At 39.1% G+C, this 17,543-nt stretch overlaps 1 protein-coding gene across 2 annotated transcripts; it reads left to right on the forward strand.

Moving 5' to 3' along the window:
- The first annotated feature begins 4,948 nt into the window (after window positions 1–4,948).
- Window positions 4,949–7,438, forward strand: LOC103459875 (olfactory receptor 52N5-like). Of its 2 annotated transcripts, XM_008401804.3 has the most exons (3): window positions 4,952–5,227; window positions 5,340–5,470; window positions 5,591–7,438. In XM_008401804.3, the coding sequence occupies exons 2-3, from the start codon at window positions 5,344–5,346 to the stop codon at window positions 6,322–6,324; spliced, it is 861 nt and encodes a 286-aa protein (XP_008400026.2). In that variant the 5' UTR covers window positions 4,952–5,227; window positions 5,340–5,343; the 3' UTR covers window positions 6,325–7,438. The 2 variants fall into 2 exon arrangements, with proteins under 2 accessions (XP_008400025.2, XP_008400026.2); XM_008401803.3 differs by having other exon boundaries at window positions 4,949–5,227; window positions 5,340–7,438.
- The last annotated feature ends 10,105 nt before the right edge of the window (window positions 7,439–17,543 follow it).

The raw sequence follows: 17,543 nt of genomic DNA on the forward strand, positions 1-17,543 counted from the left end.
AACAGCGCTTATTCTTGGCTGTGGCAACTAGAACAACCAGTGATGAAACTAGTGCATCATATTGAATCATTTGAGTGTTTTGGGCAAACTAATTGAAAAGCAAAAGTTGACAAAGTAAATATAATCAAATGTCTTTACTAAGTAGTTTTGCAGCAAGTTTAATCTTTCGAAAATTCTGTTATTAAATAAGAATTTTAAAAAATCTTTTAAAATAAAAATCATTGCCATGTAAGACTTGAATGACAGAAGAACAAACTGGTAAGTATACATTGTCTGTAAAATTCAAAAACTACATTCAAACCCTGCACTAATATCTGTCCCCGACCCCCTTTTCCCCAAAAGAAAAGCCCAAAGGACAGATTTTCCTGTTATAACTAAAACATACTTCCGAAGTTTTTTGCTTTTTATTATACCCATGATGGTAGGATTTAGGCAAACACTTAAGCCCTGTCAAGAGAGGGTAATCCAGGTTCAAAGCCTTGACTCCAGATGTGGTGTAGCCAATTCTCAGCCTTCCTGCTTCATGCTCAGCACTTAACTACTGCAGTGGTTAAAATATACTTTCAGACAATCTGCACTAGGGGAACCCATGGTTTTGTAACTTGAGACCCTTTCATTGTGAGCAGGCCTTCAGATTCCATCCATTAACAGCCTTGGTGTGTCACAGAGCAAGCTTGACTCTGTGTCAAACATGCAGACACATGTTTAGCACTTTGTGTTATTTCTCAATAGTTTATCATTTTAGGCTTCCTTTCTTATTCTGCCTCGAGTGTGTGGTTCAAGCTTTTATTGCACATGTTTGTCACCACTTCCCACATAGTGCTTATGGTCTATGTGGTGTATGTTGTAGAATGGCCTTCGACAGATACGTGGCTATCTGTTGTCCTCTGTTACAGCACAATAATGACCAAAGTTGACAGCGCTGTCCTGGGACGTGCTGTTTGTTCTTGTTGGGATTCCACTGGGTCTGACTGTGAGGCTAAAAAAATGCAAGACCCTAATCACCAACCCTTTCTGTGATGATTCCTCACTTTTCAAACTCTTCAGTGAGAGTGGGATTGTTAATAATATTGATAGTCTAACATTCACTGGGCTTCTGTTGGTAGCATCTATTGGCTGCACTGTTCTCACCGATGGGATCAAATTGTAGAATTTTTAATACAAGTTTCCAAACCAAAGAAAACGGCGAAGAGACAAGCTGTCTTTGTGAATTTATTCTTTACAGCAAAGTAAAGGAGGAGCTTCTTGCAGCCCAGAGAATGCAGCTCTAGAAAACAAAGATTACATACTTTCTTTTATATACCTAATTATATCGGAAGTAATATCTATGCATGCAGGTGTTCTTCACTTCCAGAATCAACACGATAACAAAACAGGGTTACTAGACATTTGGTCATGCAGATAGTCTCCTGCTGACATGCAGAACTTCATTTAGTACTGCTCCACTTGGTTCAGTTCACTGAGAGATAAATGTTAAATGTAAATTTTCCACCATATTCATTAAGCTTGTTTTTGTCAGGCTGCCCCAGGGCAGCTTTGGCTACAGTGTAGCTTACCATCATCAGTGGTGAATGGGTGAATGATAAAATCATGCAGCCATATTTAATAAATTAGAATGCATGTTCTGATAAGACCTGTTTGTCAAATTAGAAGAAGCATTTCAAAATAATATTTAAGTATTTTATATTTCATTAAGCCCACATATCTGTATTAAATAACATTTTAATGATATGTTATATTCTAAGTGGGGCCTCCTATGCAATGCATGGAAGGCATCTGTTATTCTACACTTCAAAAAAACTGCTGCTTTCTTTCACACTTTTAGGCTGTGGCCTGAACTGAAGCCTGCACTCACTTCCAGGCTGCAGGCTGGAAGTGAGATTATGTGACTTAATCGAATGATTGAGTCACATCGATGATTAAGTCAATCATTCGATGTGACTTAATCGAATGATTAAGTCACATAGTTGCAAAGGATCTATATATCCAGTAACAGGATGTCTGGGAGTGAGACATACATTTGAATTAGCCAATGGAAAAGGAGCGAAACATCTAGCAGCTATGTAATTTGATATTACTAGATACATTCAAATAACATACCTGTATTTAATTCATCCACTAAGTAGATTCTGACTTGCAGATTCCACCCCCTCTTCCATTTTCAAGGGCTCTGCAAGCTGTAAAATATAATAGCATCCATTACAACACCCTCCAATCAATAGGACATTGATACTGCCCTATCAGTTGAACATGTTCCATAACTGTTGTGTGTATTCAGGCTAAGTGTCCAGTTAATTCAACTTTACCAACATACATTCACACACACACATACAGTCGTGTTTTCATATCTTGTGGGGACATTGACTTCCATTCATTTTCTGCATTCTACCCTTTACCCTACCCCTAACCACAACTCAATTCACACCTTAGTCCTAAATCTAACCCCTGACCCCAAAACAGCTTTTCCCCTTGTGCTACCAGACTTTGGTCCCCACAAGGAGCAGTGGGTACCCACAACGTATTATGTGTCAGGAAAATGGTCCCCACTGAAAAACTGATAAACGGTAGTTTTGTTCTACAGGAATCTGTATGTGTCCAGATGCAGTTATGCCTCATCGACCCTCACGAGTCCATTCACACCCTGACACATACACAGACCGTGTGCTGACCAGAGGATATTCCTCATGACTGCTCCTTCACACTCCCTGTAATGAGAACATTCCAAATCTATTTAAACAGCTGGAGGGAAACTGAGAAACTATTATTCATTTTCTTATTAGATAGATATTACTATTACTGATAGTGATTCTCTAACACTCTCCTTCATGCTTTTCAAACTTTAGTTGGGCTGTTCTTAAAACTCAGAGGCAGGACAAAACTTTTTTTTTTAAAAGGAAGTCAGAAAGGAAGTGAGTGAAAATTAGATTAGCAACAGAGCTTGTTCCTCTGTCAGCACTTCTGTCACTTGACCCTGAATCAAGGCGGACAAGTCATACTTGGACACAGAAGGATAGAGGCCCGCTCTAAGTGTAACCTAGTACAGAGTGGAATTATTGTACAATTATTTTATGACTGTTTTTATAAAACTAATCCTGTTTATATCGTGACACAAAGGAGATTTTCTGGTATTTTATCCAGACATCTGTCTTGATCAATTTCTACTGACTAATTCAAATATATGTCTCACTTCCAGACATCCTGTAGCTTGATAATTATGATGACGTCATATCTGATTACTGGAAGTCCAGCCTACCAGAAATCCCGCCTATTGCCACCAGAAGTCCCACCTACCGCATGATGATGTCACCTGTCAAAAATTTTGATGGCAGGTTTTTTTTGTTGCTTTTTGTCATGTTTTTAAACATCCATATGTGTTCTTGATATACATCATATGTTTCATTTAGTAATAAAGTTCCTGAAATAAATAGATTTTCAGTTTATTGTCATGTTATTGTATCCAAATACAGAACAAGTTGAACCAGTGAGCTGAGGGTGAAATATTTATTTAAAAAATGATTAATCAAAATAATTGGGAGATCGACAGGCAGATTGAGGCAGCGTCTACTGTGAAGCGGGCGCTCTACCGGTCCGTCGTGGTGAAGAGAGAGCAGAGTCAAAAAGCGAAGCTCTCGATTTACCGGTCGATCTACGTTCCCACCCTCATCTATGGTCATGAGCTTTGGGTCATGACCGAAAGAACGAGATCACAGATACAAGCGGCCAAAACGAGTTTCCTCCGCAGGGTGGCTGGGCTCTCACTTAGAGATAGGGTGAGAAGCTCAGTCATCCGGGAGGGACTCACAGTAGAGCCACTGCTCCTCCACGTCGAGAGGAGCCAGTTGAGGTGGCTCAGGCATCTGGTCAGGATGCCTCCTGGATGCCTCCCTGGTGAGGTGTTCCGGGCATGTACCACCGTGAGGAGGCCTCGGGGAAGACCCAGGACACGCTGGAGGGACTATGTCTCTCGGCTGGCCTGGGAACGCCTTGGGATTCCTCCAGAGGAGCTGAAAGAAGTGGCTGGGGAGAGGGAAGTCGGGGCCTCCCTTCTGAAGCTGCTGCCCCCACAATCCGACCCCAGATAAGTGGAAGAAAATGGATGGATGGATTAATTAAAATCCTGCAAAAGCATCAAGGAGTAAGAAGAAACAGAGACTGGGTACAGATGAGACGGCAAATGGGGTGTAAAGAGAGAATTCAGCATTAAGTGATGGACTGGAGCTTTTAAAAACAGGAGCTTGATTACTTACAAGGAGCAGCCTGCTCCTTGTAAGTAGCAGGCTACTTACAAGGAGCTATCCTTGAATAAAGGATAGCTATCCTTGAATAAAGGATAGCTAAACACAATGAATGAATACCATGAGCATATCTATGGATTGATCTGAAGTAAAACAGAAACCAGGTTGATCTAATCAAACTAAGAATAACTAAGGCAGAGCACAAAAGGCAAATGAACAAAACTACAAACACAGAAAAACAAAAACATAAGATCGTGACAATAATATTTAAATTTATTGAATAGGAATGTCGTGTGAGGCACATTTGGGTTTTTTGGACTTGATAAAGCACTTTACAAGTACAAGCCATTAACCCTTGTGTTTGTAAATGGGGTCCAACTGACCCCACACACATAAAACTTCTATCATTTGCCACAGTCCTCAACGTTTGCCTCAGTCCTTGCATGCACAAGAGTTAAAACTAGTAATTGTAAGCAAGACTGCTAAGTAAATGTTGAAGTAAAACAGTAAAAATATCCAACTGAAAATCCTATCAGGAAATTGATACAATGATTGATTTATAATTTTACTGAACCTTTTGGAATGCTCAGAGCTACACCAAATGCTCTCTAGGTTACCTGAAATTGGTCTAATAAATATTATTATAAAGGTGCAGCCAGAATCAACTTTCTTTTTGCCAAAAGCCAATCAATGCAAGCAAACAGCTCTGATAAACTTGGTGGGAAAAACTAAACAAAGTGAGAGATCATTAGGCCTGCAGAACCAATAAGAAATGCCTAGTGACAGTTGCAAGTAAACATTTCAAAAAATTACATCACACATTATCTTGGCAACTTGACCCTTCCCTCTTAAAGCTACAAATGCATCAAGAAATACAAGCGACATTGAATAATCTGGATAAGAACTGTGGTACTCTACATGAATGCAGTGTGTATCAACCTGCTGGATGTACTGCTATTTTAATATTTTAAATGTCCATGTTTTCTAACTTTGTAAGTATTGTTAATTTATTTCATCTTTGTAGTAAATCTGTTTAAGAAATTGTATTTTAATGTAGTTTCTCAACCAATTGTCTTTTGTCTTAAACATTGCTTTGTTTTGCAGGCAGATGGAAAACTACACATATAACAGTCCCACACTCCAGCTGGAGGGCTTGAAGGTCGCAGATTATTCAATGCGCCTCGTCTTTTTCCTGTTTCTGCTTTCCTACATCATATTCATGATTATGAATCTGGGTATTTTAATAATCATTGTCTTTGAAAAGAATCTTCATCAGCCCATGTATGTGCTGTTTGGCAACCTGACGGTCAGTGACATCATTGGAAGTACTCATATTTTACCCCGTTTGCTTTCAGACATCTTGCTGCCTCCAACTGAGCGTCTCATCAGTTATTATGAATGTGTGGTTCAAGCTTTTACTACACACATGTTTGGCACCACTTCCCACACAGTGCTTATGGTCATGGCCTTTGACAGATACATTGCCATCTGTCGTCCCCTGTTCTACAGCACCATAATGACCAACAGGATGATAGTAAAGCTGATAGCGCTGTCCTGGGGCGTGCCGTTTGTGCTGGTTGGGATTCTGCTGGGTCTGACTGTGAGGCTAAACCGATGCAAGACCCTCATCGCCAACCCTTTCTGTGATAACGCCTCACTTTTCAAGCTTTCCTGCGAGAGTGTGAACATTAATAATATCTATGGTCTGACATTCACTGTGTTGCTGTATGTAGCGTCTATTGGCTGCATTGTTCTCACCTATGGGAGCATCACAGCAGTCTGTCTGGCCACTAAGAACAAATCTTTGAACAGTAAAGCATTTAAGACTTGCAGCACACATCTGGTTGTTTATCTTATAATGTCCCTTAGTGGTGTTACGATTGTTGTTCTCCATCGGTTTCCCCAATATTCAGACTACAGAAAACTCTCAGCTATCTTGTTCGTCATTGTCCCAGGTAGCCTCAACCCCATTATTTATGGTTTACAGTCCAAGGAGATACGAAATTTTTTATATGAACTTTTTATTTCTAGAAAATGTTTTCCATCATGTGAAAGTAAATCTTTGATTAAACCTGTTCAAAAAGGTTGAAATAAATATCAAAACATTTGCGGAACGAATCCACTTTTGCCAAAAGTCAATAATTTTTTATTAGCATTCTTACATCTTACATATTAAGGATATAATATCAAATCACTATTTTCTCTAGATGCTTCATTTACTGTTCTCTTTTCTGTCACTTTGCCAACAAAGCTAAGAAAATTATACACTGAGCAAAATAACTGCTTTTTACAATTTAAAATATTCATTTGCATTCTTTGCATATGACTTAAAATGATTATTAAAAAAAAGTTACAAACACATCTCCAGTCTACAGTAACTTTGTCATGAGTTGTTGTTTGGTGAGGAAGATGGATGTGGTGGACCCAGGTTGTAGAGCAAATGATGGTTTTAATGATGACGAACAACATAAGACAAAATCCAGGCAGCACAGGTGGCTGAGTAAGCAAGGAACTGACAAACTGGTAGCACTGGAATTTAAACAGACAGTGATGGCAAGGACACAACATTAGACAAGGTCTGACAGGGAAACACAGACACAGGTGAGTATAAAAACACAAGGAGATAATCAGGGAATGAGGCACAACTGGGAACAACTAAGACCAAGACACAGGGAATAAATTAACTAATAAACTCACATAAAAACCCAGATCCTTACAAACTTTAAAATAAAATATATAGTAATATTTGTTTATTTGGTTGAAAGTAATTATTTTTGGCTAAGTTTTGCATGCTATGTGCAAGTCAGATAACACACAACAAAACATTACTCTGATTTTTGGGGGAACTGATTGTGGTCCTAAAGATGCATTGATGATGCTAACTTTAAAAAATACGCATGGTCTTTTCTGACAAAGGAGACACAAGATGGCTGATTCCTCACTGGACATTTATATGGAACATCAGAGAATATGGGCCATGTTCCCCGAAAGGGTGTGAAGATCCATATACCCTATATGTATTCTAGGTTAGGGCTAGGGTTAGGAGTTATACAGGGTCCTGATTTAACATCTAGGTCCAGGTTATATACCAGATATATTTAATCAAACAAGATAAACAGTGTGTTATTTCAACACAGGAGATGAGATCCAGGTTCCCCTTTTTTCTACTTCAGGAGAACTGAAGATTTGGTCTTCAGGATGGCCAGTCACCCAACTCCCTCATGGTCAGCTCGCTGAATCCAGTTTGTGATGCCAATTTATTATAGAATTTTTAATATGTGTTTCAAAACCAAAGAAAACAGTGAAGACACAAACTGTCTTTATAAATGTATTCTTTGCAGATGTACAAAATGCAAAATGTACAGTCATATTTAATAAATTAGAGTATGCATTCCAATAATGCCCATTTTTCAGATTAGAAGTACCATTTGAACATCTAACATTTAAGCATAATACTTTTCATCAAGCTCACATATTTGTATTAAATAATATTTTAATTTTACAGTGTGATATTCTAATTATAAATGTCATTTTTATTAACTGAAAATATAAAATAATTACTAACAGAAATAAAGGGTTACAAACATTCATCTGTGTGTATCTGATACTATGTGTTTCACTTAGTGATAAATTCCTGAAGTAAATAGACTTTCAGGTTAATGTCATGTTATTGTATCCAAATGCAGAACAAGTTGAGCCAGTGAGTTGAGAGTGAAAAATGAATGTAAAATTGATTAAACAAAAGCTTAGTAAAGCATCGAGGAGAAGACAAGGAGCAAGAAAAAACAGAGACTAGGTACATTTGAGATGGCAAATGGGACATAAAGAGAAAATTCAGCATTAAGTGATTGAATGGAGCTTTTGAAACAGAGATGCCAGATTCCTGACAAGGAGCAGGATGGTTAGGAATGAGGTGCAGGTGACAGAGGGGAGCAAGGAGGAGAAAGAAATGGAGAAAACATAGTTTATAATAGAATAAAGGATAACTAAACACAATGAGTGAATACCATGAACATGCCTATGGATTGATCTGAAGTAAAACAGAAACCAGGTTGATCTAATCAAAGTAAGAATAACTAAACATAATGAATGAACACCATATCAGGCACTTAGGGGACCTCTGGACTTGATAAAGCGCTTCATAAGTACAGGTCATTTGAGCTAGTAACTCTTAACTAAACTGCTAAGTAAATGTAGAAATAATAATGAAAACTAATGAACTACTAATCAATCAATCAATCAATCAATCAATCAATCAATCAATCAATCAATCAATCAATCAATCAATCAATCAATCAATCAATCCTTTTTATTTAGACACAATTATGGCCCACAAACAGACAGAACAAGAACAATAAAAAGAAAGAAGGAACAAGAAAAAATATATAATAAAATAATCAATCATTGACATATAAACTAATGCCCCAGTGATTCCACAAACTGGGGAAGAACCTCACTGAGCTTTGAACAGGATTGGTCAGTCTGAATGATGCTGTTTGCAGAGTCTGTTAATCTACACATACATCTGTGCATAATGTTTTGAAGCACAGCAGCACAGGTTGGTACATTGGCATTCACAAACATCTGACTGGCACTACTCCATCGTGGCACTCAAAGCAGCAACCTCATGCCATCATTATAAGCGACCTGAAATTTATTCATACTGCTTTTCCTATAATGCTGCTATAAGTCTGCTGTATACATTGGAGTACAGTATGCTTTAAAAAGGGCAATTTTGACAGATGCTGAGCACATGGAGAACTTCCGAAGGAAGTAAAACAGTAAAAATATCAAACTAAAAATGAAACCAGAAAAATTATGTAATTATTGATTAGAACGCTCAGAGCTACACCAAATGCCCACTAGATTACCTGAAATTGTCCTAATTTACAAAGAGTATTATCCTGTTAACTAGATATTACAAAAGTGCAGCCAGTACTTGCAATGATTAGGCTTTTGTCAAAAGCCAATCAAAACAGGCAACTCTGATAAATTTGGAGGGAAAAATGAAAGAATAAAGTGAGAGATCTGAAGAACCAATAAGAACTGCTGTCCTGATCTGATCTGCATTCTCAACTTTTTTCTTCAACTGATTGGATTTTATGGTGATTCTGTTTGATCTATTTGGTCCTTTTAGACTTTATTTTCTGACTCTTCACTGTACAGTCAAAGTTATCCTGTGTTTTTCATTTTCATCCTCGTCTACATCTGCGAATGTAAATGGGTTATCAACTTTACAGCGGATAACCCTGACAGACAACTCTGCATTGGTGTTTCCATGGTACCAATAAGTTTGGAAAGGTATTGAAAACACATAGAAATCCTTTACAGGGACGCAAGTTTTCATCCATGCTTCAGAGCAATGCCAGTGCTCTCAGCAGAGAGGAGGCTGACTCTCTCCAACACATGTAGAGTAATAATTACTTTGTTTTATACAATCTCATCTGCTGATGCTTTTAATTACACATTTTATTCTTTGATGCTGTCTCTATTTAAGTGTCATTTGCATGATTTGGAGGAAATATGTCATCATCAGTTTTATGTGAAATGTAGCTACAGATTTGTGTTTTCATCAGTTACAGTATGTCATTCTCATAGTATACTTTGAGGTTTATCATCTGAGGTTTAATCTGCTCTGCTTCTTTAGAGCTGTACTGCTTTGGATGGAGAACCAAACCTCTGTGATTCCTCTCAAACAGCCGATTGTTTTTGAACTGGAAGGATTTGATGTTCAACCAGGCAACGGACCGTTCTTGTTTCTGTTGGCTTTGCTCGCCTACATAACAGTGTTACTGGGGAACGGTGTGGTGATCTGTGTTATTATGACAGACAAGAACCTGCACAGACCCATGTTTGTTATGATCTGTCACCTCATGGTCTGTGACCTGCTGGGGGCCACAATGGTGCTTCCTCGCCTCATGATGGATCTGTTGATGGGGCTGAAGAAGATCGCCTACATCCCAGCCATCGTCCAGGCATTCTGCGCTCACACATATGGTGCAGCAATGTTGACAGTTTTAGCTGTGATGGCCTATGACAGGTAAGGAAATATGTAAAAGTTGTAAAGCATCTATCCAAACATTTCAGTTTTCCATATCAGGAAATCATACACAATGGAAAGGAAAAAAAAACACAGGTGATTTCTGAGGCAAGTGAGACAGTTTTAATGAGATTATGAATGTGGCTTTAGGGATTATGTTCCCTGACAGCTCTGTCTCTCTGCAGGTATGTGGCAGTGTGTGAACCTCTCAGGTATCACTCCATCATGACTTCGGCTCGACTGCACAGCTGCTGCGCTGTGGCCTGGATCATTGCATTGGTGCTCATTGCTGTGCTCTTCTCCTTCCACATGAATGTCAAACTGTGTGGTCGCATAATCCCTCTAACATACTGCAGCAACCGGGGCATCCTGAATCTGGCCTGCATTCCTACCCCCGTCAGCGATATCTATGGTCAGTGCTTAACATTTTCACAAAAGGAGATAAACGTCATATTCCATTTCTGCCATTATTTAACCCTAACCCATTTTTGTCTTTCTTTCAGGTCTAGCGATGACCTGGACTTTAAGTACTGTGACCTTCATTCTCATCGCTTTTTCCTACATCAGAATCCTGAGTGTTTCCATAAAACAAGGCAGAACAAACAGCAGCATCCGCAGCAAGGCGTTTCAGACCTGTACTCCACACATTGTTGTTTACGTTCTCTTTCAGATCGCTTCATTGATTGTGATTGTAAGTTACAGGTTCCCCTCTCTTTCCCAAAATATAAAAAAGTTCTTCAGCATCCTCATCTTTATCATTCCCCCGATCATTAACCCAATCATCTATGGACTGGTTAGTAAAGGCCTGAGGGTCAGCTTTATCAAACATTTCTCCATCAGAGTGAGAAGCAAAACTTAGCACTAACACTGTAGCTCAGGGCTGTCCAAAGTCGGTCCTCGAGGGCCGGGATCCTGCATGTTTTAGTTCTCTCCCTGGTTTAGCACACCTGGATCAAATGATGGCTCGTTAGATGGTCTAAGAAGAACATAGACATGCTGAGGAAGTTGTTACTACCACCAGGGAGAGAACTAAAACATGCAGGATGCCGGCCCTCGAGGACCGACTCTGGGCAGTCTTGCTAGCTGATGTTCTTAGATTATCTAACTCCTCTGGTGGAACTTATTCTTCTTATAAATGCTATAAATGTTTAGCTAGCTCATGATTCCTCTTGAAATCAGCATCAAGTCTCAGAATATGACTACTTACAGCATTTGTGTTTAAACATGCAGTGAACCACAAACCACTAAAGTCCATCACAAGAATATCAACCAAAAAATACAAAGAACACATGAAATCATAAATAATTTAAGGCTGAAACTCAGATTTAAAGAATTTTCACATTTAATTATCTGCTGTATTTGTCAGTAACCAAGAACACAACAACCTTGATTAGAAAACTGACCTTCAGCTTTTCATTTTAGACTAGGACTCAGCTGCTGCTTTACGTTTGTACTGTAATCAAGCAATGCATTGCTTTTTTGTTGTTTAATTTGCTCATTATGTGGTTTAATTTTGAGTTTGAACTGAAGATTAAACTTGTTAGAAGTTACACAAAAAGTGGTACTGAAATTACTTTGGTTTTGTCTAATTCTTGTCTCTCCGGGTACTCTGGCTCCCTTCCACAGTCCAAAAACATGACTGTCAGGTTGATTGATCTCTCTAAAGTCTCCTTAGGTGTGGGTGTATAATTATCTGTCCTGTCTGTCTCTGTATTTCAATGTGATGGATTGGAGACCGGGGCTGCACAGTGGCACAGTTGGTAGAGCTGTTGCCTTGCAGCAAGAAGGTTCTGGGTTTGATTCCCGGTTCGATTCCCGGCCCCGGTCTTTCTGCATGGAGTTTGCATGTTCTCCCTGTGCATGCGTGGGTTTTCTCCGGGTACTCCAGTTTTCTCCCACAGTCCAAAAACATGACTGTCAGGTTAATTGGTCTGTCTAAATTGCCCCTAGGTGTGAGTGTGTGCATGGTTGTTTGTCCTGTGTCCTCTCTGTGTTGCCCTGCGACAGACTGGTGACCTGTCCAGGGTGAACCCCGCCTCTCGCCCGGAACGTTAGCTGGAGATAGGTACCAGCAACCCTCCCGACCCCACTGAGGAACAAGGGTGTCAAGAAAATGGATGAATGGATGGATTGGAGACCTGTCCAGGGTGAACCCGCCTCTCACCACTTGACCGCTGGAGTTATACACCAGCACCCTTCTGAGCCCCACTAGGGACAAACGTGTAAAGATAACAGATGGATGGCTGTCTAACTTTTGAAGAAAATAAATTCATCTTTATTTGCCTCAACCTCAAGTGTCTTATTTGTTTTTGTGTGAAACTTAAACATTACTTTTGTGAAATCCAAAGAGCTCAATGGAGTCAGTTTTGTTACAAACTTTCACTTATGAAAATACAAACCAAAGAAAGTGGGACACTTGGGTATAACTTCTCATTAATTTATCATTCAAATGTATGACATGTAGCCAGGCTTTTTCTCAGCCTGTATTGACAATGGGAAGCATGTCAATACACACACTCCAACAACATCTTAACAAATCTGGGCTGTAACACCAGCAGGAAAAATATTGCATGTTGTACGTTTTTGCTGTATTTATTGCTCTCACATAAACGTGCAGCTACACCATTCACATGGCAGACTACTTGAGAACCCAATGATAAACTACAATGCTGCTAATCTGGAAAGTTTTATGAAATTAAGAAAAAATGCTACAAAATAAGTTAAATAATGTTCCTAAAAGACAAGTGGGTCATTTCTATATGCTGACCTTTCATACTTGTAGTCACAGTTTGATCCTTAAACCATCTTCACTCTGTTTCAACTCGATTTGTTTTATTTGTCCAATTGCATGTGTTGATTCACTATAGACATGAACATTCTAGGTGCAGGGGAAGATATTTGATCAAAAATTACTTTTTAACACTCCAACCTGTGCATAATTTCCTCAAGTTACACTGGGGAATAGGCGGGGTTTCTGAATGAAACACAATTTACTGTAGACATGTGTCCAAGATTATCCTAAATGGACTATTGACATTTGCTTTGTTTGTCCCAGTTCTGAAATATGACAATTGTCCCAAAATTATATATTTTCTGGACACTTTCCATTCATTTGATTAGGAGAAAGTGCAAAAAAAATATCAATGAGCCATTTGGGAATAACTTGGCCACAATCCCAATGGGAATTTTGCCATACTTTCCTTAAGAAAGTATACGGCAAATGTCAATTTTAATATATGAGAGGTGTCCCTAACCTCCCTAATTTGAATGACAAGTGACATTCAAATATATGTCACTTGCCATATATTAGAACTGAAGAAAGTGTAAGGCAAATGTCAGTGGACCATTTGGGAATATGCTGGCCATTTGCCAGTTGCCACTCATTGTAACGGGTAAAGATGGCCAAATGTTCCTCCAAATAATTGGTTCTGGACAGGACAGAGTTCAAGTTGTCAGATAACTGGAAACATATGTTGTGGCAAACGTTCCAGGTTTTCCCAGGTTATGGTGAGTCATTCCTGGGAAAGAAATCTGGGCTCCATGGGCTCTTCCATCCCATTTATTTACTACGGCCTCTTTCTGAACAAGTTGAGTTTTCTGTCCAGTGTTTGGAAACATCAAATATTAGAGCCATGCCTTGAAAAGCAATCTGACTTGGGGGGTAAGGAACCTGGAACCTGGAGGTGCACTGGTTCTTGACTCCTGGACTTCCACCAGGAAGAGATTTGGCCTCAACTGGATGTTCCCAGACATCCAAGGATGGGACTTTGACAGGCTGTATCCATTCTCCAAGTACCTCTTCTTAAGTAAGCATTATCCACATCCCTTCTATTTTTTTAGACAATGGAAATTTAGGGACATTTGGCATACATTACAATATTTTGTGTATGAGGAAATGGCCCATTTCCACACATTTTCTACCAATGACATGTATGAAAAAAATTATATGGCAGAATTGCATGGGCATAATGATCACTTGCAATTGTGTTATTCTGGAGGTGAATAAAACTAACATAAAAGTCCACACTGCCTCCCCTTATTTGATGTTGAACAGTCTCTCTGAGCCATCTTTCCATCTCCCTGGAATACATTTTCCCAAGGAGAGAGAGACGTTGGAACCATCAATATTGAGATAAACCTTTCCATAAGATCTGCGTCTATTAGTGGCTTAGGTTCCACAAATAGACGAAAAGGACAAAGTAATATCAGGCACACTTTTAATGGAACTTATCTGACTCCTAGTTATTAGATCAAATTCAAAACTACAGAATGTAATAATTATTCAATCAAGTTTATTTGTAGAGCACATGTCAAGAACACAGTAGTTCAAAATGTTTTACATTGTAAAAACTTTAAAACTTGCAGGGTCCAAAGAACCCCATCTTGTAAGACAGCAAAAGTATTAAAGACTGTTTTTTATTTCTGAGTTTCATGTTTAAATTAATGAAGAATTATCATGTTTTTTGTAAATTGGTGATTTTGGTGTTGGTTTGTGGTTTTGTTGAATGAGTAGTTCAAATGTTTCTAATGAAATTTTGGAAGATGTATGCAGTCTATTCTGAATATTTACCTCTATGTGTAACTTATGATTTTTCAGTGATAAAAAAGTTGGGATTCTTCAAACACATGTAGAGGTTTAAAAAAGCAAAGCAAGAGTCTATGGGGGAGGTCAGAGGGAAGTGAGTATTCACACATTAACACATGCATCACAAAGTGACAGTGGTGGCTTTTGTTTTTGTGTCTTATCCTTACAGCAGGTCCAGATTCAACTGTACAGTTCTCAATGATCCTTATTACAATTTATGTGATTTCAAATGGTCAGGGGTGCTTACTGAACTTTGTTTTATTCAACCTTTAGCTACAAAAGCCAGTTACAACACCTACAAAGAGAATTACTTTCACCACAAGAGTCAAATGGCCTACAAACACCAGATGCAGTGTTAGTGCTAAATTTTGTTTCTCACTCTGATGGAGAAATGTTTGATAGAGCTGACCCTCAAGTCTTTACTGACCAGTCCATAGATGAAGGGGTTAATGATCGGGGGAATGATATAGACAAGGATGCTTAAGAACTTTTTTATATTTTGGGAAAGGGAGGGAAATCTGTAACTCAATATTAATATCAATGCAGCGACGTTATAGACAACATACACTATAATGTGCGGAGCACAGGTCTGAAGAGCCTTGTTGGGTTTGCTGCAGTTTGTTCTTCCCTGCTTTAAGGAAACACTCAGGATTCTGATGTAGGAAAAAGCGATGAGAATGAAGTTCAAAGTACTAAAAGTCCAGGTGATTGTTAGACCTAAAAAAATATAAAGAAGACAAGTGAATATATATCTTGCATATTTAAAAGTCTAATTTTCTGTTGAGTAGCATATGTTGCCATCTTTGTATTTTGTTTCCCAAAAGCAAATAAATTGATTCGTCAAGGAGTAATGAAATGAAAAATAGTGCTTAGAATAAACTACTATAACAACCACGCAGTTGCACTGAATTTTAAGGTGCTGTGCACCTACAAGCAGGAAAAAAATAAGTTACCATATTTTCCGCACTATAAGGTGCACCTAAAAACCTTCAATTTCCTCCAAAGCCGACAGGGCGCCTTATAATCCGGTGCGCCTAATATATGGACCAATATTGAGCCACAACAGGTCTAGCAACTACGGTAAGCAGCCGCTGACTTCATTTTCACCCGTAGAAGAAGAAGCGCGTGGTGCATGCTGGGATAGCTGTCAGAACGCTGGTTTGTTAATAAAGTTTGACTGACCTATCTACCTACCGACTGTCTAGAATCAAGTCGTCTGCAGGTCATTTAGCACCACGTTCTCCATGACCTTGCAGTGAGCGAAAGGAGAAGGGTGACCATCGTCTGGCCACGCCTTACAGTGCGGAAAATACGGTATTCAACTGTTAAGCAGATTACTGTCTTCATCAGAAGCAGAAAGCAGTCCCCAAACTGTTATATGTAATTTCTGGTGTGAAACAGGGAAGCACTAACCATAGATATTGCTGACGGGGGTAGGAATGCAGGCCAGGTCCAGGATGCCCCGGTTGCTGCAGTAGACATTTTGGATAAGTCGACTGCACAGCGGGACGTTCATGTGGAAGGAGAAGAGCACAACTATGAGCAGCAGAGCAACGATCCAGGCAACAGCGCAGCAGCTGTGCAGCCGAGCCGAAGTCATGATGGAGTGATACCTGAGAGGTTCACACACCGCCACATACCTGCAGAGAGACAGTCTTTTTCAGAAGTAGGGTATCCAAAAGAAACAGTTTTCTGTCTGTTTTAAAGTTAAAGTTTTACTATGGAAGGGCTTTGTATCTTTGTGTTTTTGTGATGTAAAGCACATTCAGCGCTTTGTTGCTGAAAGGTGCAATACAAATAAAAATTAATTGATAGAACAATAAGGAAACCCAGAAAACCGCATCATGTCATTGACTCATTTAGAGCATTCTTCTCTAACATTCTTCCTCACCTGTCATAGGCCATTGCAGTTAAAAGGTTAAGCATTGTTGTACCATATGTGTGAGCGCAGAATGCCTGGACGATGGCTGGGATGTAGGCGATCTTCTTCAGCCCCATCAACAGATCCATCATGAGGCGAGGAAGCACCATTGTGGCCCCCAGCAGGTCACAGACCATGAGGTGACATATCATAACAAACATGGGTCTGTGCAGGTTCTTGTCTGTCATAATAACACAGATCACCACACCGTTCCCCAGTAACACTGTTATGTAGGCGAGCAAAGCCAACAGAAACAAGAACGGTCCGTTGCCTGGTTGAACATCAAATCCCTCCAGTTCAAAAACAATCGGCTGTTTGAGAGGAATCACCGAGGTTTGGTTCTCCATCCAAAGCAGTACAGCTCTAAAGAAGCAGAGCAGATTAAACCTCAGATGATAGAAATGTTGGTAGATTTATACTGTGAGAGTGACATACTGTAACTGATGAAAACACCAATCTGTAGCTACATTTCACATAAAACTGATGATGGTATATTACCTCCAAATCATGCAAATGACACTTAAATGGAGACAGCATCAAAGAGTAAAATGTGTGATCAAAAGCATCAGCAGATGAGTTATAGAGAATTTGGTTTATTCTCTGAGAGTGATAATCAAGTTTTTTTTCCACAGATAAAAGATGATAGCATATTAACTCCAAATGATGCAAATGGCATTTAAATAGAGAAAGCAATGAAGAATAAAATATATAAACAATAGTAACCAGCAAAGATTGTATGATAAGATCTAGTAATTACTTCTC

The sequence above is a fragment of the Poecilia reticulata genome, chromosome 14 (genome assembly GCF_904066995.2).
Source record: "Poecilia reticulata chromosome 14, P_reticulata-male-v2, whole genome shotgun sequence".
Lineage (NCBI taxonomy): Eukaryota > Metazoa > Chordata > Actinopteri > Cyprinodontiformes > Poeciliidae > Poecilia > Poecilia reticulata.

Coding starts and splice junctions, on each gene's coding strand:
- LOC103459875 (XM_008401803.3), top strand. CDS start 5,344: ATGGAAAACTACACATATAACAGTCCCACACTCCAGCTGGAGGGCTTG.